Source organism: Lissotriton vulgaris, chromosome 11, assembly GCF_964263255.1.
Source record: "Lissotriton vulgaris chromosome 11, aLisVul1.2, whole genome shotgun sequence".
In the NCBI taxonomy this organism is placed as follows: Eukaryota; Metazoa; Chordata; class Amphibia; order Caudata; family Salamandridae; genus Lissotriton; species Lissotriton vulgaris.
In genome coordinates, this window is record NC_141699.1 from 163225701 (window position 1) to 163250914 (window position 25214).

Genomic DNA, 25214 nt, shown 5'->3' on the forward strand with positions numbered 1-25214 from the left:
GTGTTGCTTCAGCTTGCGTGCCACCAGCGGCATTAGAGGTGCTGGGGGAAAAGTGTACGCAAATATGCCTGACCAGTTCATCCATATCGCATTGCCCTGCGGGTGTGGAAACCTGGCCGCAAAGCTTTGGCATTTGGCGTTTTCCTTTGTGGCGAACAGGTCCATCTCTGGATGACCCCACTGCTGGAAGTACGGATGGAGTACTGATGGATGTTTCTCCCACTCGTGCATCGGGTGGCTGAACCTGCTGAGCATTGTCCTTGCCCGGGAGGTCTTCCGCCATGAGGAAGATGTTACTCTGAATGGCCCACTTCCACATGCTCGGAGCCAGATGAGAACTGTGGAGAGAGTGTACCTCCCTGCTTCTGTATGTAGTACATGGCCGTCATGTCCGTCCGGAACACAACCCTGTTGCACAGATGTACCTTGAATGCTTTCATCGCCATGAAGATAGCCATCAGTTCTAGAAGGTTGATGTGCATCTTCCTCTGCTGTGCTGTCCATAGTCCCTGCACTGTGTAGTGGAGTACATGAGCTCCCCATCCTTGGAGAGATGCGTCCGTCGTCAGAATAATCTGTGGCACAGGCTCCTGGAACGGTCGGCCCCTGCAAAGGTTTGGTGGATTCCACCAATGCAGAGAGTTGTATGCGCGACCGGTCATCAACAATAGGTCTTGTGTCCGTGAGCCTGATTCCACTGACGTGCTAAGCACTCCTGAAGCGGACGCATGTGTAGTCTCGCATGCGGGACTATGAAGATGCAGGAGGCCATCATGCCTATCAACTGCATGAACACTCGTGCTGGAAGTGAGTGGTGTGGTTTGAATTGTTGTATCAGCAATTGCATGCTGTTGATCCTCACTGAATTTGGCTGTGCTTTGGCTGCCAGAGTATCTATTGTCGCGCACAGATACTGCCGTACGTGGGCGGGCTGAAGGTGGGACTTTGGATAATTCAGTGAAAACCCCAGGTCGTCAAGAAGGTGAATGGTGTGGGACATGTGGGCGGCACACTGCTGGGCCGACTTCGCCTGGATAAGCCAGTTGTCCAGATAAGGGTAGACGTGAGCGTTCTGTCTCCGTAGGTGTGCAGCCACTGTCGCCAGGCACTTGGTAAACACCCTGGGCGCTGTGGTCACTCCGAAAGGGAGGATTTTGAACTGATAATGCTGATCCTGAATGGTGAACCGGAGGTATTTTCTGTGCGACGGGTATAGCGGTATATGGAAATATGCATCCTTCAGATCTAATGTTGCGAGGAAACCTCCCTGACTGAGTAAAGGTAGAACCTGCTGTAATGTGATCATGTGAAAGTGTTCTGATAGAATGTACTGGTTTAGGAGCCTGAGGTCCAGTATGGGTCTGAAGGACCCGTCCTTTTTTGGGATCAAGAAGTACAGAGAGTACACCCCTGTACCTTTTTCTTCCACGGGCACGAGCTCTATGGCTCCTTTTTGCAGCATGACGACTACCTCCTGCTGCAATAATAGCAAATGCTCTGTGGACATAGGACGGTGTCTTGGGGGTATGTTGGGTGAAGTGGTAACTCCAGACAATCAATAACCATACTGGATAAGCTGCCGTGATGTACCTGTCTGTAGTGATGGATTTCCAGACCGGCAGGAACTGCTGCAGTCTCCCCCCGACCGGTGTGATATGGTCGGGGTGCAGTGACAAGACGTCACTGTTAGTGGCGGAGGACCGGGAATGGTTTCCACGACCTCTGCCCTTGGTGCTGTTTCCACGATAGCCACCCCTACTCTGTTTGGTGTAGGTGGTCTTTACTGTATTGTGTCTGCTGGGACAGCTGGCCTCTGGAAGCTCCTCTATTGTTGGAGCGACGAAAGGAACCACCCCTGAACTGCTGCGACTGTAGAGCCCCCATAGACTTAGCAGTCGGTGTCCTTTTTGATTTTTTTCCAAGGTGGTGTCAACCCTGATCACTTATTTGGCCCAGAGGTTAACAGGCTGATTTAGTATGGTGGTTTGTATCTCGGGCTTGAAACCGGAGATTCTCAGCCACGCATGTCGCCGTAACATCACACTTTTATTAATTGCCCTGGCTGCGGTGTCTGCTGCGTCCAGCGCACACTTGATAGATGAGTTTGATACAAGTTTCCCTTTTTGTATTAGCATCTCTGCTGCCTCCTTCTATTCATCTGGCAAGTGTAACAGGGTTTCAAGTGTATCATAATGAGCCCTGTCATACCTGACTAAGAGTGCCTGTGTGTTGGAGATGCGCCAGATATTGGCCGCTTGAGCTGCCACCCTTTTCCCTGATGCTTCTAGCACTTTCGATTCTTTGTCAGGGGGAGGAGCATCACCCGTTGTTTGAGAGTTTGCCCTCTTCCGGGCATTGGAAACAACCAGAGAGTCCAACGGCAACGGTTCCTTGATATACGTAGGGTCCCCAGGTGCCGGTTTGTATTTTTTCTCAATTCTGGGGTTTATCACCCTCGGCCCTTGTGGTCTCCTTAAAAATGTCGCCAGCATGTTTTAGGACACCCTTGAGCATTGGTAGAGTCTTGACAGTTCTCTGAGGTTGAGAAGGTGTCAAACAAAAAATCCTCTTCAATAGGGTCAGCATGGAGCTGGACATGACTTTTTGCTGCCCTTTCAATAAGTGCATTAAACGCAGCCGTGTCTTCAGTAGGCGAGGTTTTCACAGCAGAGACATGACTGTCTGGGGCAGTGTGTGGATCTCCTGGGTCAGCAGCGTTTGTCCAGGGTTCAGTGTGATCTTCAGGATCAGTGTCTACAGGATAACTGTACTGAGTATGTGGCCGAGATAGGAGCAGTGTCTTGGCCATGTGGTGTTATCGGTTCAAAGAGAAGAGGTGACGTAGCAGAATCCATCTTTTTCTTTAATGGAATTTTATATGTCTCCACAGGCTGTTCAGGGGCGATCTTTCGCTTGTAAATAGAAAGTCTACCAGTCTCGGCCTAGATGAATTGGCTCGACTGATCTTCAGGCGGAGGCTGTCGATGCTTGGCCACCTCCGCAGTTGTAGGCTTCGGTCCCATGGACACCTTCTTGGTCGCTTAGACGGCCGTCCTAGGGGCAAAGGCCTTAGGTACCACTTTCGGCAGCAGTGTGAACTGGATGGGTGCCGACGATTTTGGAGGTTTACTGACCGGCTTCGGGGGTGGAGTAGCCTTTGGTCCGACAGTAGTAGCCTTCTCTTTAATGCGTTTTAGCGAGTCCGACACCTGCTTCGAAAAGGAGGCGGATGGCTGTGTGGGTTCCTTCGAGCCACCGCCAGGTGTGGACTCTAGGTCTGTACTTCTTTTAGCCTTGTTGAGTCGACGCTTAGGATCGAGAACTTTCTGAGTTTTGAGTCCCTTGTCTGTGTCGATGGCTTTCGGCGCCGACTTTTGGGTCGACGTCCTTGACCAGTTTCTTCGGTGCCCCTGTCTTCGGCTCGACACCCTTTAGTGACTTCACTGGGTCGATAACACGCTTCTGCTTTGTCGGAGCCGATGGTTCAGAGGTCTTCGAACCGACCAAAGCAATACGCACTTTTGGTTTAGATTTAGCGTCCAGTGCTTTCGGTTGTGTAGACACCGATGCTTTGGGTTTCGATTGGTCAACCGATGGCTCGTTAGAAATGTCCGTAGCCGGGCCTTGAGGCGAGGCTGTAGAACCAAGTGTACGATCTCAGGTAAGGCCATGTGGCGATCCCTCGACCTGAGCCTTATCGAGTTTATTGGTTGCGGCCTCCGTACCAACGGTTGGGCCTAGCTCCTCGCTCGAGCTATCTTCCACGGCCCCAAAGGCCTCATTGTCTCCTACCTAGTCGACGACGTCTTCATTATCGACCATTTCCACATCTGCATCGTAACTGAGTCGATCTCCGATGCAGGATCAGACAGGTTCTCTCGAACTTCCTGCTAGACTCCCTCATCTTCCTCAGCATCGAAGATGTTCACTGGGTCAGGTGCAGTCTGCTGGGCCTCCTTCCACGCAGCACGTCGAAGGCGAATCGTCTTCTTGGAGCGGAACCGAGAACAAGCCATACAGCTAGCTTAATCGTGATCCTGAGACAGGCACTTTTTGCACACCGGGTGGACATCGATGTGAGGATACTTTGAGTTGCAAACGGGACATCTCTTGAACGGGCTCCGTTCCATGATGGATCGTCCATAAGGCCTCTGGCGTCGACCGGGCCTTCAGTGCCGAAAAGCCACGCGCTCCTCTGGATGTCCGGCTCGGGGACAGAACTGGAACAAGTACTGGGCACCGATCGCAAAGACAATACCGACGATAACTAAAGGCCTTTTGGCCAAAAGGAATTTTTTTTTATAGATTCCGAACTTGAGTTAACAAATATACATCCGAACCCAAAGGCGGAAAAAAACAATCTGAGGATGGAGTGGATGCCCATGCGCACTGTAGTCCAGGGGAGGAGCCACCTTTCTCGTGATACTTCGAAGACTCTTCCAGGACAACAATGTGCAATCATGCGGACCAAACACTAGGCGGCGATCTATGCACAGATATGAATTCAGCAGCCCACATGCCTCGAACAGCTAAATCAGTGGAGCACACTGCCAGATGTATTAAAGAAATGAAACCTAGCAGCGAGGTTGTGGCTTCTATAAATGAGGACAGGAGTGATGTATACAAGGTGAAGTTAAAGGAGAATAGTAACATCAGAGGAGAAACCAAAGAAAGGGGTCCCAAATGCTACAGGTGTGGCAGCAATAATCATTTTGCTACCATTTTCCAATGCCCTGCCAGGTACGTTACCTGTAAAAAATGTAATAGAAGAGGGCATTTTGCGAGAGTATGTAGAGATGGGGAAGTGCACAACAGAGATCAGGAGAGGAACATGGAGAGGGGTACAAGTAAGGAAGTTAAGTGCATAGAGCAGAGAGGTGGTAAGATAATTTTGCAATTAAAGGATCTTAATGGTACCATAAACTCCATATATCCAAAGTGCGATGTGTTCATCGATGGGAAGTGCGTAGAAATGTACGCAGATTCATGTTCACCATTTACATTATTGAACAAGGATGATTTTTTTGTCTATGAGAAATTGCAATGTGAATGAATTAAAAGGCCCGATATTTCTCCCACAGGATACAACAAATGACTTATACCCTTCTTAGGCATGAAATATGTACAGTTACGTTTTAAGGACAGGGAGACTTATGGAACAGTGCATGTAGTGAAATCAGGGTCCAATCTCCTGGGGCGGGTCCACCAGAAGGAGCTGGGTATCATCTTAGACCCTAATAGCGTTGAACAAGTTTTGCTCACAGATAGGTCCTTAAAGGGTGAAAACATTTGTGAAGAGTTCAACTGTTTAAGGAAGAGCTGGGGTGTTTGCACAAGTTTCAACATAAAATCAAGTTGAAATACAATGCGAGACGAGTTGTACATAAATTACGCCCTGTGCCACATAAGCTAAAAACTCCTTTGGAGGAAGAGTTGCGCAAGCTGTGCGACTTAGACATAATCCAACCTATCAGCTGCTTAGAATGGTTGGCCCCGATTGTTATCGCAGCCAAGTCCAGTGGGGAAGGGATTCGTCTGTGTGGATTTGCGCAGTCTCAATGACAATATATGGGTGGAACGACATCCTTTGCCTTTAATAAATGAAATGCTGAGTACCATGGGTCCTGCTAAATACTTTAGTGTGATAGACTTATCCATGGCATAGACCTATCCATGGCATATCACCAGATTGAGCTGCATCCTGAGTCGAGACCACTCATGGCGTTCATCACCCCAGTAGGGGCATTCATGTTCAAAAGGATGCCTTTAGGGCTGGCGTCCGCAGTGGCCATATTTCAAAAAGCTATGCAAAAGATCTTAGGAGTCGAACGAACTGTGTTTCCAGGACAACATACTGGTCTATGGTCAAACCGAGGAGGAGCATGACAGTGTAATAAGACAAGTCTTCAGAAGACTCACGGATGCAGGTCTAACTGTAAACAAGCATTGGAAATGCAATAGGTCTCGCAGCATTAGAATTAGTGCTTTTAGAATTGTTTATGGTTTTTTTTTTAAATCTTTAGCATTTTTTTGTTTCCTGTAGCCAATGCTAAAGAATTAAAAAAAAAAAAGCCATAAACATTTCTAAAAGCTCTAACTCAAATGCTCCGAGACCTATTGCATTGTGTGAGGGTGAGGGGTTGAGGGTGAGTAAGGGGAGGAGAGTAGGAGGAGGAGAGTAGGGGAGGAGGCTGGGCACGTCACCGGTGATAGGGGGCAGCTGCCTTCTGCGCATCCTGGCTAACATGGTACAGGGAGACCGTAAACAACGCAAATTTCCATTTGAGAAATGTCAAGCCTCTGGATGTGCAGACCCCCGACACTGAGGAGGGCGCAGTGCGGAATCTCAAACCAGAGCAGATGACTGGTGCAGTGCTGATAATGACCGAGCTTTGTGTGGGTTTCTGCTCGATTGACACATGCTTTAACCACCTAACTGGCCCGCTTACCCGCTTAGGTGAAAGCATGGACTGCCAGGGCGTGCTACTGAATAGCAACTGCAGCTGGTGCACTGCACTGGTGCACAAGTGCACAAACGTGGTTTGCGGCTTGCAGTAGTAAGTGAATAAAATAGATTTGCCCCATGCAAATTATAAACACAATTTTGCACCAGTATACAGATAGAGAAAAGTGACGTTGAAAGAATTGCGGAAAGAAATATGAGGCTTATTTTGCATATAATATTTCATGTGCGCAGTAGCGTTTTTTTTTAAATTAAATAAAACATTTGTTTTGTTAATTTTATGACGCCCATTAATCTTTGCAATGTTGATACTGCTGTGTTCACCTTAAAAGATGTGACATGCCTGAAGTCAGCTGTGCGGGATCAGCATGGTGCTACGGTGCCGGCCCCTCTCTGAGAAGGCAGAGGAGTTGGGACAGGGGAGGGACTTGCAGGGCACAGAGTCGCCGGAACCGTGTGTTGCTTCTTCTGTTCATGATTTAAGGATCACTGATGTAAGGAAGGGTGGGAGCAGCTGCACCCGCTACATCTGCTCTAGTCCCTGCTTTTTAATGCACATTCTGTTACCTGCATACCCGGCGCCCCAGGGTCCACGCCAGTGTCGAGCACAGCAATAACCATCCCTAAGCCGTCGTACTCTGGGATGTGGGAGCGGGAGCCGGCGGCACCCGTCTCCTTCTTGGGAAGAAGTACGTGGAGCGGGAAGGGCTCCTCGGCCACCGGGGAGGCCATGGTGACGATACAACGGGGCTTCTTGGAGCTGCTGCATGTACCGGGGGAGGAGCAGGAGGGAGGCATCCGGTGCAATGTGTGACACGACATGGCAGGCAGGGGAGGGGGCGGAGCGGGGGTGTGGGAGGAGTGCAGGAACAGACGGCGAGGGGAGGAGAGTAGGAGGAGGAGAGTAGGGGAGGCACGGCCTAGCGGCCGTGCAAGGAGAGTGGGAGGAGAGTAGGGAGGCACGGCCTAGCGGCCGTGCAATCAAGAAGTGAGGGGGCGGGAGAGTAGGCAAGGCAGGCGGCTGGGGGCACGTGCACGCGCTTTTAAGCTCAATGAGCATGCGCATTGAGCTTAAAAGTCACGGGCACTGCAAGGAATCGCCACGATTCCTTGCAAGTTGGACAAAGAGTGGATAAGCCCCCATAGTCTCGCTTGCTCGATGCGCATGCACATCGACAGGCGAGACCTAAAAAGGAGGAGAAATGTAAAATAAAAGTAGAATACTTGGGACATTCGTTATCAGAAGATGGATTCAGACCAAAGAGCAGTTTGATCCAGGCGGTGAAGGAGGCTCCCAGTCCCAAGAATAAAGAGGAATTAAAGTCCTTCCTGGGACTTATGGAGTATATGTCCAAGTATGTTGACAATATTGCTGCCAAGTGTGAACCGATGAGAGAGCTCTTGAAGAGGAACAAAGATTTTATATGGAATGAAGAACATGATGCGGTGGCGAACACATTAAAGGATGAGTTGATAAACTCACCAGCTGTTAGGTACCTTTGACGCATTCAAGACGACAATACTGGCTACAGATGCTTCCAACAATGGCCTGGGGGCAACCTTAATTCAGAAGGATGGGCAGGATGAGAAGATAATCACTTTTGCATCCAGGAGTCTCTCAAACCCCGAGCGGAATTACTCTATAATCGAAAGAGAAGCCTTGGCCTGCTTTTGGGCTGTAAGACACTTCAAGTTTTTCCTGTGGGGCTTAAGGTTCACCATCCGTACTAATCATAAGCCCCTCATGTTCATATTTTCAGTGAAGGGACTTGAGAATTGCACTCCTCCTATCAGCAGGTGGATTCTAGGACTGGAACAAAATTGCGGATTTCCTGTCTAGGTCACCACTACCAGGAGTGGAGACTACAGAGGAAGCTCTTGACAGTCCCATATTAATGATGGATACCTGCGATCACAGAGGAGAATATGAAAAAAGACAAAGCTAATTACCCTAAGAGACTACATGGAAAAAGGATGACCGAAAAAAGAAGAATGAACTTGAAGCCAGCATTGGGGATTTCTGGGAATTCAGGAAAGAATTAAGTGTTATTGGAGGAAGAATCTATCGCAATAACAGGGTGGTACCACCCAAGGACCTCAGGCTGAAGGTCATGGACTTGGCACATGAAGGCCATCTGGGGCGTAGCACTACCAAAGCCAGGGTAAGGTCAAGTTTCTGGTTTCCCAGGATGGATGCTATGGCTGAACAACCAGTAAAAGAATGTGGGGCGTGTCTCCAGTATAAGTGCCAACTAAACCATGGAGCAAGTGGGCCATGGACATGATCGGGCCAGTGCAGGATTTAGGAGAAAGGAAGAGATTCATGCTAGTCCTGATCGACTACACTACACATTGGATCAAGCAGAAGTTAGTTCACAGTGTCACCACCAAGCTGGTTATTGAGTTCTTGAATGATGTGTTCTGTGAAGAGGGTATACCTGCGACCCTTGTGACCGATAACTAGGTACAGTTCACCTCAGAATAAATGAGAGATTCTCAGGAAGATGGATACAAAGCATGAGACCACAGCCTTATATTGCCCGAAGGCCAATGGCTTAGTGGAACGCGCTAACAGGATCATCAAGGAACATATCCAGTTAGCTGCCACCAATGGACATGACATAGGAGGTTCACTTAAGAAATGTCTGTGGGCCTATCACACCTCACCTAATAAGGTCACGGGCATATCTCCTTTTGTGGCATTGCGTGGTAGAGAACCTTGCACAAATAATTATTTTTTTTTATTTTTGGAGGACCTTTATTTAGAAAAGGGTGCACACAGCTATTCAGCCAAACATCCCGGAGGCATGGCAGCAAAAATAGAAAATCAGACTGTTTCGGCACACCCAGGAGAGCATCTCGGGATTAGAGAGGTCAATTTTTTAGAAAATAAAACAGGATATGCACGGTAAAGACGTAATACAGTTCCATATGTTAACTAGATGGAAAGAGGGAAAGAGAGAAAAGAGAACAGGAGGGGGCCTGCTACGGGATCTAAAGTAGATACAATCACCGGGTGGGCAGGGAAGCATGTCCAACTGCAGAGACGACAACATTTTGAAGCGAATATAAGCAAGCATACATTCCTGAAAACTCCCGACTAATGCCCCACCCGATGAATCCAATGACAGGAGAGACTGAGCGGCCACAGTCTCAGCACCGCCCAAATAGTCCAAACAGTAACCCAATAAACTGACCCCCAACCCAGGGAGAGAGAAAAAAGGAAGTCCAGTCAAACTAAAAGAGAAAAAGGCCATAGAAACAGATCAAAACAAAAATACCCCACCCCCTACCCCCCACCCTGCACCCCTGCAGATGGCTACGGCCTACCCCCCTAGCAGCGTGCCTATCGCCCAGCAACCAAAAACCCGAAATATAGTAGAAAAGAGATTTATAAACGAGGGCAACACAGAAAAAGAAGAAGAAAAATTAAGGGAGGAGGAGAACCACGCATCCCCGGTCGCACTACCCCCCTCCTGCAACGTACAGTCCTGGTCATTAAACAATCAGCAGCAAAGCAAAGTAAATTCGGTAGAACCCAGGAAAGACGTCCTACACCGCTCTGCCCTCTGATACAAGAAAATGGCGGATCCAGGGTCTCTCACGAATTTCTAGCATCCGGGTCGAACACCAGTCTCACACTTGACCTCTACGAGTGTTCACCATGAGTTCCGCACACGCATATTCACAGGATAAATCAAAAGTTCAGCCAGTCCACGAATCTGTGCGGCGAGTCCAACGGATATCCACCGTCCACCACAATCCTCAGCCGCCATGACTCGCCACGGTACGACCAGATCCCGACCGTTCCATACTCCACCACACTGCACAGCTCACACGATCGATAGATGTTCGCTGTTTCCACTGGGTCACAGTTTCAATAAAGTCATAGGGGGACGAGCACGTGAACACGACCACAGGTGGACTCGCCAACGTGGGCGGGCGATACACCATGGCGGCGGGTTCAGCCGCACACAGCGGTACAGACATTGCTATCCAGGCTTCGACACTAGAAGGGCCTAGAGTCGTAGAATCCAGGATCAAATTGGGAGACACGGCTCGCTTAGGGGGACCAGAAGATCAGAGTCCTTATGCGATCGGGCAGTTTCGGTGTCATCCACGATCGACTTATGTGAAAGAGCAACCATGTAGGAGCACAGACCCTTAATGACGGCCATCATGGTTCGCAATGATGGCTCTTCTTCACCCCGCACCGCCGCTAACTGATAGACTCCAGACATCAATGCGCCCTTCGGGTCACCCGATTCCCCCAGGGACCGAAGTGCGATGAGGGCAGGCGGGGGCAGGAGGCACACAGTCCAGCAACGATAGGGCCTCGCAGAAGGGAGCCCCACCCCGGCGGGAAGGGAACGCCGAGAAGGGGACCCCCGACCTCTCAGCCACTCACAGGCTCATCACACCTCCACAATGCGGGTAGAACCGCAGGCTCTCCACCAATCCAGTGGCAGGTTGCTCTCCACTTCTATCGACCGGGCCGTGTCTGGATCCCCCGGCCGCCGTTGTTGCACTGCAACCCGGCAGGGTCAGTACTCGAGGTCCCGGCTCTCAGTCAGCGTTAGGCCAAGAACTTCCCCTCGGTGTAACTCCGGCAATCTGGGCCGTAAGTTTCCCAGGACCACACCGCCAGTATCAGTAACGGGTCACCCACACGGGGGTGAGGCGAAAAAGCAGGATTTGTAGCAGGATATTCAAGCAGCAGGAGGAGGTCGACAGAGCCGAGAGCTTATGCGGCCATCTTAGTCGTCGCTAGGCTCCTCCCCCTTGCACAAAATTTAATCCTAGTTAAGTGGGGGCGAGGCTAGAGAAAAGGATCTGGAGGAAGCAGGAGAATAGATCAAGCAACACCAAGACAACTACAAACAGTAGTATGACAAAAAACATGGGGTGAAGTGTGGCAAGTGGGAGGCAGGTGACATGGTACAAGCCAGGAAGAATAAAAGTGTGGCCACCCAAAGTAAATACTAGTCACCTTGCAAAATTGTCAAAGTGTTAAAAACTGTGGTCCAACTTGAAAACGGTCAATGGAGTTTTGATAATATTGTAAAAGCACATGTGTAAGTTCTGTTCTTGCTTACCCTTACCATTGTCCCTTCTGTAAAATCCTTGTTCCTCCGAACCTGGGGATAGGGTGGTTCTCATTGTCACCCCATATGGAAGGGAGATTTGTTGTAACTGAATTTTAGAGGTGGTAACTTCCGTCCACCCCTTTCCCTTTGGCCCCAGTTGGTATTCCCCAAGCGAAGCGGACAATAGAATGTTGGTGCTCTTGTTAGTGAGCAGAGTGGATGGTCAATAAACGAGTTCTGAGTTAACAGGCGTCTCGTCATTTCATTAGAATTCTTACACCTTCTACGGCTGCTTTATGTAATGTGACCCCATGGCATGTAGTTGCTCTGGCTTTCAACTCCCGATATGAGGCGTCATCAGGGAGTGAAGGTTTTGCAGGATAGAGATCATGATCGGTCTCCTGAAGGGCCTACATTGCAGTCCTGTCACGGTCTGGGGGGCTTCATAGGTGTCATTGTTTTTCTGGGAAAAGGGGGGTAGGAGGAGAGAATAGTTTAACTGGAGTGACACAATACGAGTACAAACCGGATAGTGGACAGAAAAAACAATGGAATCAATGCTGCATGCGCAGTCACCTTACCTCGTGACTCAGACTTCTTCAAAGGAAGACTTGCAAACATCTGTACACAATACTAGATGGCAGGAGTATGCAAAGCATTTGCACCTACAGCACATGTGCCTCGAACATAAACGTTCTGGGAGGATCATATGTATAAATTCTCAATTGGCTACAGGCTGTACAAAGGTCTTAAAAGATTATTTCCATGTCAGCAAAAGAAACCAAAATTTAGCAGTGGCATTAGACACCCAAAGGAAAGATTCAGAAGAAGATTTAGACTTTGGTTTTCTGATTTTGCTCAACTAGGAGTGTGCTACTAAAGTGGCACAGGCTTAAGGCATGTACAGTGTTGTGAACTTAAACTGACAAGAGGTATTGATTCCTTCTTATCAAGCTAAGTCCTAAACGCTGCAATTAGTTTAGTCATATCTAGATTAGAAGCACCCACTATGCATCAACGCTTGTAGCCAACGCAGTATTCTAGCATATTTAAGTAAACTGCATGATTAACAATTTGGTGGACTACATATTTAGTGACCTGAATTTGGAAGGAATATGCTACTTACCAGTATGCATCTGTTCTTGACATAGAGGGCTGCAGAGTGGTACATTATGAATAGATCGCCATCTGGTGTTGGGCTCGGATGATTGCACTTGTTTTTCTCGGAGAGTCTTTTGTAGATTGGTGACTCCTCCTTTAGTTGCTAGTGCGCATGGGCATCGGCATCGGCTCCATCCTCAGATTGTTTTGCCATAGTAGGGTTAGATGGAGTAGTAGGATAGAATACAGATAGAAATGCCCATGTAAGTGTATCTAAATAAGATAGTGTTGGAACAGACACAGGTTTCCGGGGAGGCTGGGAGGGCATGTACCACTCTGCAGCCCTCTGCCAAGAACAGATGCATACTGGTAAGTAGCATAATCCGTTCGAGGCATATGGGCTGCAGATGGTACATTATGAATAGACTATACAGCAGTTCTCTCCCTAGCGGTGGTCGCCCGTGTCTGTTGCAACAGTCTGAAATAAAGTCTTTAATACAGCTTGTCCCACTCTAGCTTGTTGTGTTGTGTGCACATCTACACAATAGTGCTTTGTGAAGGTATGCGGTGTAACCCAGGTAACTGCTTTGCATATGTCATCTAGTGGAATGTTTCCGAAAAATGCCATAGATGCTCCTAGTTTACGTGTAGAGTGAGCTCTAGGAGGAACAGTTAATGTCCTCTTTGCCTTTAAGTAGCATATTTGTATACAATATACAATCCATCTGGCAATGCCTGCTTTAGAGATGGGATTGCCCTTATGTGTATGAGAAAACGCTACAAATAGCTGTTTTGTCTTTCTGAAAGTTTGTGTTCTTTCTATATAATACAATATTGCCCTTCTGACATCCAATGTATGTAGGGCCCTTTCCGCTACCGTCTGTGGTTTTGGAAAGAAGACCGGTAGTTCCACTGACTGATTGATGTGGAATGCTGAAATTACTTTAGGCAAGAATTTTGGGTTTGTTCTAAGAACCACTTTGTTTTGGTGTAACTGCATGAATGGTTCTTGAATTGTAAACGCTTGCAACTCACTCTTCTGAGTGAAGTGATAGCTATGAGGAAGGCCATGTGAGGAATTGTATTTCACACCTATGCATAGGTTCAAAGGGTGGTGCCATTAGTCTGGTAAGTACTATGTTGGGATTCCAGACTGTGGAAAGTGGCAGTCTTGGTGGAATGACTGAGTCCTTCCATGAAAACTTTAATTGCTGTAACTTTAAACAGGGAAAGATGTTGTCTGTTTTGTAGGTACGCCGCTATAGCTGCGAGATTAACTCTGATAGAGGTATATGCTAAGTTACATTGCTGCAAGTGTAGTAAATAGCAAATAATCTGTTTAGTGGATGCGTCCAGAGGGTTGATGTGATTACTGTTACAGTGTACAGCAAACCTTTCCCATTTTGCTGCATAGCATGCTCTGGTGGTAGGGAGTCTTGCTTGCTTAATGATTTCCATACATTCTGGAGGTAAATCTAAATATCCAAACTCTATGACCTCAGGAGCCAGATCGCTAGGTTCAATTGTTTGGGATCTGGGTGCATTATTTCTCCATGGTTCTGTGTAAGGTGCATGGGTAATAATCTTAGCTTTTGATGTGGCACCTGTGAGTTGCAGTAGCGTGGTGAACCACGGCTGTCTTGCCCACGTGGGTGCTACTAGTATCACTGTCATTGAATGCTGTTGCAGTTTCTGAACCACTAATGGAATTCGTGGGAGAGGGGGGAAAAGCGTAAGCAAATTTTTTGGACCAATTTATCCATAGTGCATTGCCCTGGGACCGGTGGTGTGGGTACCTAGATGCGAAGTTTTGGCATTTTGCGTTCTGATGATTGGCAAACAGATCTCTGGTTGCCCCCATCTTTGGAAGAATGGCTGCAGTATCTGGTCGTGCAGCTCCCATTCATGTTTTTTGTTCTGACTCTCTGCTTAGGATGTCTGCTATCAGATTTTGAACTCCTGGTAGGTGTTCTGCTAACAGATAGATCTTTTGAGGAATGGCCCATCTCCAAATGTCCTGTGCTAGTTTGGATAGTTGGAGAGAGTGTGTCCCCCCCCCTGTTTTTGAATATAATACATTGCAGTCATGTTGTCTGTTCTGATCAGGACTGCCTTGTTGGTTATTTGAAAAGCTTTTAATGCTAGAAATACTGCTAGTAGTTCCAAGTAGTTGATGTGCAGTTTCTTTTGCTGCACACTCCATTTCCCCTGCACTGTGTATTTGTCCATATGCGCTCCCCATCCGGAGAGCGATGCGTCCGCAGTCAGTATCACTTGTTGAATCGGTTCTAGGAACGACCGTCCCTTGGAAATGTTTGTTGTGTTCCACCACTTCAGAGAGCGATGCGTACGGTCGTTTACCAACACCAGATCTGTAATCTGACCTTGAGCCTGATTCCACTGTGTCGCTAGACACTCCTGTAGTGGACGCATTTGTAGTCTGGCATGTGGTATTAGCAGTATGCAGGAGGACATCATGCCCAACAGCTGCATAAACACTCGTGCTGGTAGTGAGCGTTGTGGTTGAAATCTTTGTATCAGCGTGACCATTGTTTGTATCCCGATTGGATTGGGGTATGCTTTGGCTTTCTGTGTCTATAGTAGCCCCTAGGTATTGTTGAATCTTGTTTGGTTGTAGGTGGGATTTTTTGTAGTTCACTGTAAACCCTAGGTGGTGCAGCAATTGAATGGTCTGCGTGTTGTGAAGGCATTCTTCTTGTGACTTGGCCTTTATTAGCCAATCGTCCAAGTAAGGGAAGACATGTATTTGTCGTCTTCTTAGGTGTGCTGCAACCACTGCTAGGCATTTTGTGAACACTCTTGGTGCCGTTGTGACCCCAAACGGAAGGACTTTGAACTGATAATGTTGCCCTTCCACTACAAACCTTAGGTATTTCCTGTGGGCTTTGTGAATTGGGATGTGAAAGTAAGCGTCTTTTAGATCCAGTGTAGAAAGAAAGTCCCCTTTCTTCAGTAAAGGAAGTACTTAGAGCGTGACCATGTGGAAATGTTCCGAATTTATGTATGCATTGAGAGGTCTGAGGTCCAAGATTGGTCTTAGAGACCCTAATCTCCAAAAAAGACGGAAGTATAGAGAGTATACTCCTGTCCCTTGTTGATGTTTTGGAACCTTCTCTATGGCATGCTTTTGTAACAGTGATAGTACTTCTTGTTTTAACAATGTCAGATGGTCTTGACTCATTGGACGCTGTCTGGGGGGGGGGGGGGGATGTTTGGTGGGGTAGCTGTGAGCTCTAGGCAATAACCATGTTGGATAATTTGTCTCACCCACTTGTCTGATGTGATGTTTTCCCAGACAGGTAGGAACTGTGCTGGACGTCCCCTGACCGGTGTTATGTGGTCTGGGGGAAGTTGTATTAAGTCACTATTTTGGGGTTGGGGAGTTGCGGTTGTTATTATTTCCGCGACCTCTACCCTTGTTGTTACCTCTGTAACTGCCTCTTGAATTACCTCTGGGTGATGTTGGTGTAAAAGAGGTAGATTGTTGACTTGTTCCTGTACTTTGAGCCCCTTCTATAGGTGGATCAACGAAAGGAACCCCTTTGTGTTGGCTGTTGTAATGCTCCCATTGACTTAGCCGTTTGTGTCCTTTTTCATCTTTTCTAAAGTCTCATCTGTGCCTGAGCCGAAAAGTGTCTTCTGATCAAAAGGCTGGTTCAATAAAGATGTTTGTACTTCTTGTTTGAACCCTGAGACCCTAAGCCCTTAAGCCATGCATGTCTTCTTATCAGGTTACTGGTGTTGATGGATCTTACTGCAGTGTCTGCCGCGTCCAGGGCGCACTTAATGGAAGTGTTAGTCATTATCTTTCCTTCCTGTATAAGCTGATCTGCTCTTTTCTGATGTTCTTTAGGGAGATGTGTGATGAGCTTTTCTAACTCATCATAATGCGCCCTATCATAGCGTGCAAGTAGCGCTTGTGTATTGGCTATGCGCCAGCTGTTTGCCGCTTGTGATGCTACTCTTTTGCCTGATGCATCTATTAATTTTGACTCCTTATCAGGTGGAGGGGCCTCTCCTGTAGATAATGAGTTCGCTCTTTTGCGAGCGTTTGTAACTACAAGGAAGTCCAGAGGTACCTGCCCCTTGATAAATATTGGGTCCTTTGGAGCTGCCTTATATTTTTTATCAATTCTTGGGTTTAACACCCTAGCCCTCACTGGGTCTTTGAATAGGTCTGCTGTGTGACTGAGAAGACCCGTCAGCATAGGTAGAGTACCTGATGTTCTTTGTGCAGTAGGTAGTGTTTCTAATAGGAAATCCTCTACTTGAGGTTCTGTATGTAGATCTACCTTATGATATTTTGCTGCCCTATTAATGAGCTGTACAAAACCTGTGTTATCATCAGGTGGTGAAGGTTTTGAGGGATATAACTCTGGGTCGTTATCATCTGACCCTGCGTCATAATGCTCCCATGGGTCTTCCACATCTGGGATAGTGTCATCGTCCCCATGAGGTTCTCCCTCCCCTGTATCACTATCTACATCTGTCTGAGGTGTAGATGGTCTTGGTGTAGAAGGTGGAGGAATAGTTGGCATAGTGTGAGGAATAGGAGAAGAGGGTGTGACTCTAGGTCGAGGAGAAGGAGGAGGAGTTGAATTTGTCCCCATTGTTCTCTTAGAAGGAAGAGCTTTGTCCTCTAGCTGTTCATTCTTCCTATTCTTCGTCACTACTTTGCCAGTTTGTGGATGGATAAACAAAATCTTTTGTTTTGGATCTGTTTGCTGCTCCTGTGTCTGTACCGAAGCTTTTGGTTCCGAAAGGTGCCTTTCCTTCCGATCGTCATTGTTCGGTGTTTTCGGCACCGAGGATTTGCTAGAGTCCGATTTTTTCAATGTCGAGTGAGTCTTCGACGTCAAAGCATGTTTCGGTTTCGACATGGAATGTTTCGATGCCGAGCTTTCCCTTGCATGAAGCTTCGGTGTCGAAGTCTATGTCGACCGTTTCTCAGATCCGACATGGTGGAGACCGAGAGTTTCGGTTTCTGTTTCATTGCCGGGCCCGAAGGCGGGGCGTCGGAAACTTTCTTCTGCGGTTTGACCGGGCTCGAAGGCGGGGTCGTTACCGCACGGGGTCGGTTTTTTTGGTAAGGGGACGTCGTCACTCACTGTTTGTTGAACGTCGAATTCCTCGACATCCGACTCGTCCACCTCCGACCCAGATTGTTCTTCATGATCCTCTTCTTCGAGGTGCTGGTTTTCGAACAGCTCCGGGATCGCCTCCGACTGCATTCTGGAAACCTAGTGTCTTCGAGCTCGACGGTTTCTAATTGTAGCCTTGGAGGAGAATGCTGCGCAGGCTTCGCAGTCCCTGGATTCGTGTTCAGGTGATGAACAGAAGTTGCACACCTCGTGTAGGTCCTTGTGTGGGAACTTAGCACCACACGTTGGACATTTCTTGAATGGAGTCCTTTCCATGGACTCCGGGCTTGACCACGTCGAGAAAGGCCTCCTGTTCGTCGACGTAGATCAAAGTTTTTCTTTGATGTTGGAGTCGAAACGCGTCGGAATGGAATTGAAATCGCGTTCGATAACAATACCGTCGAAAGGGAATACGCCCCGAAAAATCACTTCTTTCCGAAGTCTATCTGGAGCGCTTCGATCCTCATCCGAACCAGATGTCAGAAAAAAACAGAGGATGGAGCCGATGCCCATGCGCACTAGCAACCAAAGGCGGAGTCACCAATCTACAAAAGACTCCAAGAGAAAAACAAGTGCAATCATCCGAGCCCAACACCAGATGGCGATCTATTCATAATGTACCATCTGCAGCCCATATGCCTCGAACATGTTCCCTACTCAAATGCTGATAAAAGGATATAGGCTATGGATGTGGCTGCAATGGTGAGAGTTGAAAGCTTTACCTGTATTTGTGCTGTTGTGTACAGTGCATTAAGTGAAAATGGAGCACTTACCACCATGACAACAGAAGATCTTCTCATCTACAATAGCTGCGATTGGCAAACAGTTGAAGCAGTCTGTAAAAGTTTTCCATAACTTTATATTGTACCTTCTTTTACCTAGAATAAAAAGCAGTATAGAATAAACTACAGCCTGATCCGTTGTGTATAATTTCACATTAGTGTAGCATACGATTCTTAGAACCATGAGAAAGTGTTGCTCTAGTTTCTAGACCCACATCTGATAAAAGCAAAGTGAAATCTGCATCTTATGGTAGATTGACCCCTGTGATTCTTTTTAGGGACCAAACACACATACAGTTATATTGCAACACCAGAGTCCTCGCAATTTTGAAAAACATTCATGTCGTTTATAAACACAATTAAATCTATATTTAACTGCAATAAAAAAAGCCTCTCTAGCTACCTTAGATTTGAGGGTTCCCCAACTAAGAAGGAGAGCAAAAATTAAATAAGGCAAATTGAAGGGGGCGGGGCGAGGGGGGGGGCGATTTTGACCATCTGGGGGAGATACCAAGTTGCTCCAACCTACCTGAACTTTACCAGACGCAAGATTCACTAGCAAAATGCCATTTATCCAGACGGTTTTGTCAATGTTCCCCGAAACAATCCGACCTAAAGATAGTGTTTGATCCTCTTTAGGTCCAATTACATTTGTTTAGAGATGAACTACAACACTGAGATAATGCTGTTTACTGTACAAGTCGTATTTAAACAGAGGACACCAGCATATCGGGACAGTTTAGTGAGCGGCTAAGGGGATTAAAAACAAACCCAACTTTAAACATTCGTAAAATGTTTGGCACTTCTCAAACTATAAAAAAAAGTTTGAAAGCTTTGTAAAGTAGATCAAGTAACTATACTAACTTTATTTACGCTAGTGACAAAATAGCACAGAACAACTGAGCTGATGGTTGGACTAGTTCAAATGAACTAGGTGGGGTATGGCCTCAACCTGCCTTTGCAGATGAAGAAAAGCCCCCTGAATTGTATTGATTGTCCATACTTACAGGAAGGAAAGATGGGGAAATATTGGATACAAAACACTGTAGACTAGCAGTTTCTGTTAAAGTTTCCGGATAGGATAAGCAAGCAACCATAATAGTTTCCTAAATTAAGTTTCAATAAACCATATTACACAAATTAATGCTCGAAAACAGTTTAAGGAAACACCAGGCTGCCAGAGTTGCCAGCCATACTGGACCAAGTGGTCTCAGAAACCTATGTTCTTAAAAGAGACCTGCATCTAAACAGGCTTACAGATTGCAGGTAAAAAAAAATATTCAGATAGTGGGAGAGCCATCCTTATTAGATGATTTGCACTGCTGGTATTTAGCTCATATTACTTAGGATATATACATGTTGCAATAAGATTTTTACTGCTGCAAACTTTGATAAGACTATGCAGACTGAATAGGTCTGGGGGAAAAAACAAGCATTGGAAATGCAATAGGTCTCGCATTAGGAAAGTTTGAGCTATTGGTCTTATAAATGAATTTTTTTTATGTGTTTTTTAAAATAGGTAAATTAATAGCTTTGTCATTTACAATGCCAATAGTTATAGCTTTCGCAAATGTGACACCTATAGCATTTGTAATGCAACATGTTTTGTATTTACGTGACTTCGATGTATTGATATTACAAATAACAATGGCTTTTAACTTATTTAAATAAATACTTAAATAAAAAAGTGAAATGTTAACATCTTTGATATTTGTAATAAAGCTTGAAACATTGAGAGAACGTGGTGCAGCCGAGTGATGGCGCGGTGAGAAGGGAGCGGTGAGAGGGGATATTGAGGTGAGAGGGGCTATTGAGGTGAGAGGGGCTATTGAGGTGAGAGGGGCTATTGAGGTGAGAGGGAGGGGAGAGTGGTGAGAGTAAGGAGAGCGGAGAGATAAGAGGGGCCGCCCGCGCATCCCTCATTTCAGTTCTCCTGTTGTGTGCAGTGGAGTATCTTTACTCACTATTGTTTGGTGAGAATATTAGAGACAAAACATCTGACTGAATGGTGGTCCAAGGGGACTGCATCTCATGCTGGCGAAAAGGCAAGATTTAGTAATTGAATGCTTCAAGGAAATGTCTACACAAGACATCTTCTACCATAATGTCGAAAGTCTGACCATTGTCCACCAACTCCGCGGATTTCATTAAAGGAATTCGGACATGCTTAAGTGCTTGACTGGCACTGGAACGATGGGACTGATCATACTGTAACCAACGGACAGCAGAGGGTGACGAGACAAACGGGCAGCAGCCTTTGATGTGCAGGGCAGTGAATAATTAGGGGAGGAGAAATGCCAGAGCGCACGCTGGGGGAAGCTTGCACAAAGACAATTTTCACGGACCCTTCTTCCATTTATTAAATTCGATTTAGTTCCCCAAACATCTGCAACCCTCGAAGTGTACGACACTCCTGCGGATTCTAAGATGACACACTGGTTTATGTTTTACTACTCCTACGGATTCCAAGGGAACACACAGGCTTATGCTTAACGCCTGAAGACAATCGATGTTCTGGTCAGTTTTTAAACTAACTAAAAAAACATACTGAAAGGTTGCACTGAAATTGACATTTCATGGCTGCAACGAATGCTGGGTTTTGGACTTGCGAATGTTAGGAGGAGAGGTCCCCCTACTTTGGGTCCCCTTGCAGGGGATGCATCCTCTCTCCTCTTCCCCCCCCCCCCCCCGCCCACCAAACTCAAATTTGGAATGAACTTGCCACTGACTTATTGGCCACTTCAGTGGAACCCACACAAATAGTCTCCATTGGGTTCCTGAAAATGAACCGGTGCAAAGCAGAATCACGGAAGAATACCCTGAGAAACTATTCCAATGAAGCATAAAGAGTTAAGTTAGTCTTAACTTAAAGTACATACCATATACTGAAGTTCTTAAACGTTATTCGATGTTATTTTTATGCATCAGATCTTAGTTTGTCATATGTAGATTACTGATATCCTTTGGTAATGTTTGAGCTTTATAAAAACACCAATAAATGTAGTCCAGCCCTTTAGGCCCATCAGACAGCACACACGTGTGTAGCACTGGAGTCTGCTGCAAGCCATGCAGCTGAAGCTGGCTGATGACTAAGCCATCAAGTCCCAAGTCTCCAGCAAGCAGTCTAGCTCCTAGTAATGGAGACCACTTTTGCAGCTGAAAGCATTGGAAAATTCTCTAGCCCACAATTACTGATTAATATCTGGAACAGGTCTTCCCACAACAGTCGTATGTCTGCGAGTGAAGGCTGCAGCACATTTCAGTCAAAGGGATTTCTCATTTCCTAACTTATATGACATCTTTTTCTCTGAAATCAAAGAGGACATTTTGGCAACAAAAACATGTTACTCTATTTTCTCCTTTGCTGTGGAATTCGGGTTAAACCACCCGTTCCAATACATTTTATTTCCCCATTTCTGCCTGGGTTGGAATTGTGGGCTTAGTCTGTCACATCTCTAAAAAAAACAAATTGGTATGAGTACCAGTGCAGATGGGGTGGTTGGGAAGGTTTCACAATTCACCACCATCTCATATCTCTGCCTTTTTCATATGATACTCAAACATTTGGACACCTTATTCTGATTCACTGGCTGACAACCTAAAGAATGACTGGGCTAATTTAGTTTTCACAACCCTCTTGGACGACACTACCCTTAATCACAAATGAAACCTTGGATATCAGGGATTTGACCAAATGGGCAACTGTACTCACTTCAGATATTTAAACAATAAAAGCAATATGATACACTGTAGATTTTATAAATATGGAGTTCAATCGTAGATTAGAGTCTTAATGGCCTAAGAGAAAACACCCACCCCCTTAAGATTAACTAAAAAATGAACCTAAATTATGTAAATTCGATTCAAGAAAGTGTAATGGGACATCAATATAAATGCAAACTCCAGAATCTTTTCCATCCTTTAGTCAACCTTCAAGCACCTAGTACCAAAAGCTTCACCAAAATGAAAAGGATTCTTCAGGGATAGCTGGGAGTGTGTGTCGAACAACCCTACAGACTTTACTCAAACCAATGTGAAATGGACATTCTTGAAAACTCAAATCTAGACTACCCTCGAGATCTTGTCACCACCTTGCTGTTGAATCATGCCTATTTTTCAATCCCATCATTACGCACCTCAACCTAGGGCAGTCACCAATAAGCCTAGTTTCCAATCGGAGGCCAGTGTTTAACAAATGATGACGCTGTGTCAGACTTCACAGGTCACTACGCACTGGTGGTATGCGGGGATAGTGGTTTGTCTTGGGAACAAGTGCCTCCTTCTTGAATAGTTATTTTGGTTGCTGTGGGAATGGGGTATATGCTTGTAACTGCAGGATGTGAGATGGGGACCTGTATTCCTTGACTAAAAGCTGCACAATTATTTTGTCATGTTGCAGGTTTGTTTGCTTGCAGTCTCTTGGCCACCCTGCTAAGGTAGGTTTGTAGGCCGGTGCTCATTCGTCCCCATGGGAGTTTTCCCGACATTATGCTTTTATGTTTTATTTGGGGGTAGGGTATTCTTCAACCTGATTGGGGGGGTTGGTGTGGGGTAGCGGGTGGGTTATGTTTTCATTGTTTTGTTGGTGTATTGCCATGCTGTGTGAGGACATACACAGGGAGGACTGAGACTGTCACATATCGTACGAGTTACAGCGATAACATACAATTGACCTTACTGTACAAAACGAGACCAGAGTAAACTGCCTGACATGGAACATAAGAGGACTAAATGACAGTAGGAAATCCTTGTTGTACATCATACTTCACATGACCATGTTGATTTATGCATGTTACAAGAAACTCACTTATGTGCCCAGACGTGGCCATTACTGGAGAGAAAGTTGCACACGGACCCCGATGGACAATACATTTTGCTGGGATTAACCTTGTTAAGGTGTATGGACCTAATACAGACTCCCTTCGTTTTTTCCAGGATGTATGGGCCAAAGTTAAAGCTACTGGATGCACCACAATTTTATGGGGAGGAGACTAACACCATACTAAAGTATGACTTGGATAGACAGCGAGGACGCACCACCCAGCAGCCGGTAAAGTCGTTAATCCTTTTTTCAAGGAGAGGTTATGGTAGACATTTCACGCCTACGCAACCCACTGTCTAGGGAGGGTACTTTCTTCTCTGATCATAGAGCCTGGTCTTGGCTGGACTACTGGCTGGCGACGAGGATGTGGCCAGCTGGGTGGTGCAGGTGAAGCACCTATTGAGAATGCTATTGGATCACTCACCATGCTTCCTGACAACTTCTTTACCAGACATGGCACAGAGGGCGTTTTCCTGGAGGCTGCCCCCACACACGCTTATAGATGAGGCGTTTAAGGAAGAAATCTGCACTGATATAACTGACTATTTTACACTTAATACGGGGTCCGTCGACTGAGGCCGCGATATGGGAGGCGTTCAAAGTGGTTATCAGGGAACAGTATTGTGCTTAAGGCCATTAGACTCACCTTACGTAATATCGAGGCTCAAATAAGACCTGGAGACGCGCATATATTCTAAGGGCGAGCCTGCTCTTGGCTGAGTTGAAGGCCAAATTGTTAGAATATGATGAGGGTCAAAGGGAGGTGAAGTTTCTTAGAAAGTATGTGGAAGCAGGTAGATATGGAGGAGATAGACCAGGACGGATGCTTGCAGGTATGCTTCGCGCCCTTCGGTCCACCGCTTACATTCCCGAACTGATTGACAAGGGGGGGTGGCAATGTCAGAGGTCCGTTGGCTATACTTACTGAGTTCTCGTCTTTCTACGCCCATTTATATACATCCACACAAGCCGAATGCCCAGATTCCCTGGCACTGGTATGGTTTAATGACCGACACAGGGAGCATATGCACCTACCGTTTACAATAGAAGACATAGCTCAAGTTATTAAAATCTTACCAATGGATAAGGCTCCTGGGTCGGACAGTCTGACGACCGCCTTCCATAAAAGCCTATGTGGAGGAGCTTGCGCCCAACCATTTGGTGGTATATTGGGAAGCCCATGAAACAGGTATACTACCACAAACTATGCGGGAAGCTATTATAACCTTGCTAAAACTGAAAATCTGAAACTGACCTAGACTCAGATGACGGTCGCTTATCAATGTAGATGTTAAAATATTGGCAAAATTAATAGCAAATACGTTGCAACCCATGCTCCCCAGCATCACCCTACCAGATCAATCAGGCTTCCTACCCGGGAGGTCTACCTCTCATGACCTTAGAACAGTCTTTTCGGTCTTAATTATTTACACCCAGATGTACAGGTGGCGGTTTTTTAGATGCAACAAAGGCCTTCAACTCGCTTGAATGGCCTGATCTGTTCAGGATTTTGAAACGGATGGGGTTTGGCCCCCTTTTTATCAGATGGCTCAGACTGTTATACACTGACCCGATGACTAGGGTAAGAGTGAATGGCCTTGTATCGGACTAGTTTCAGATTACGCGGGAACGCAGCAGGGGTGCCCATTGTCATCCCGGTTATTTGCCATTGCGATGGAGCCGTTGGCTGCATGTATTAGACAACACCACACAGGCAAGGGTATAGGCTTTAGTGTACGGAGTCCTTTGATGTCACTATGCAGATTATGTCACCTTCTATATTCTGAACCCTGAACA

At 46.5% G+C, this 25214-nt stretch overlaps 1 protein-coding gene across 1 annotated transcript in view; it reads right to left on the reverse strand.

The window, feature by feature from the left end:
- Nucleotides 1–25214, reverse strand: part of PPP1CC (protein phosphatase 1 catalytic subunit gamma) — a 275755-nt gene that overhangs the window by 132701 nt on the left and 117840 nt on the right. The window contains exon 4 of the mRNA XM_086943027.1: nt 18587–18691. Within this exon, the coding sequence (XP_086799153.1) occupies nt 18587–18691 (105 nt within the window). The remainder of the gene's footprint in view (nt 1–18586; nt 18692–25214) is intronic.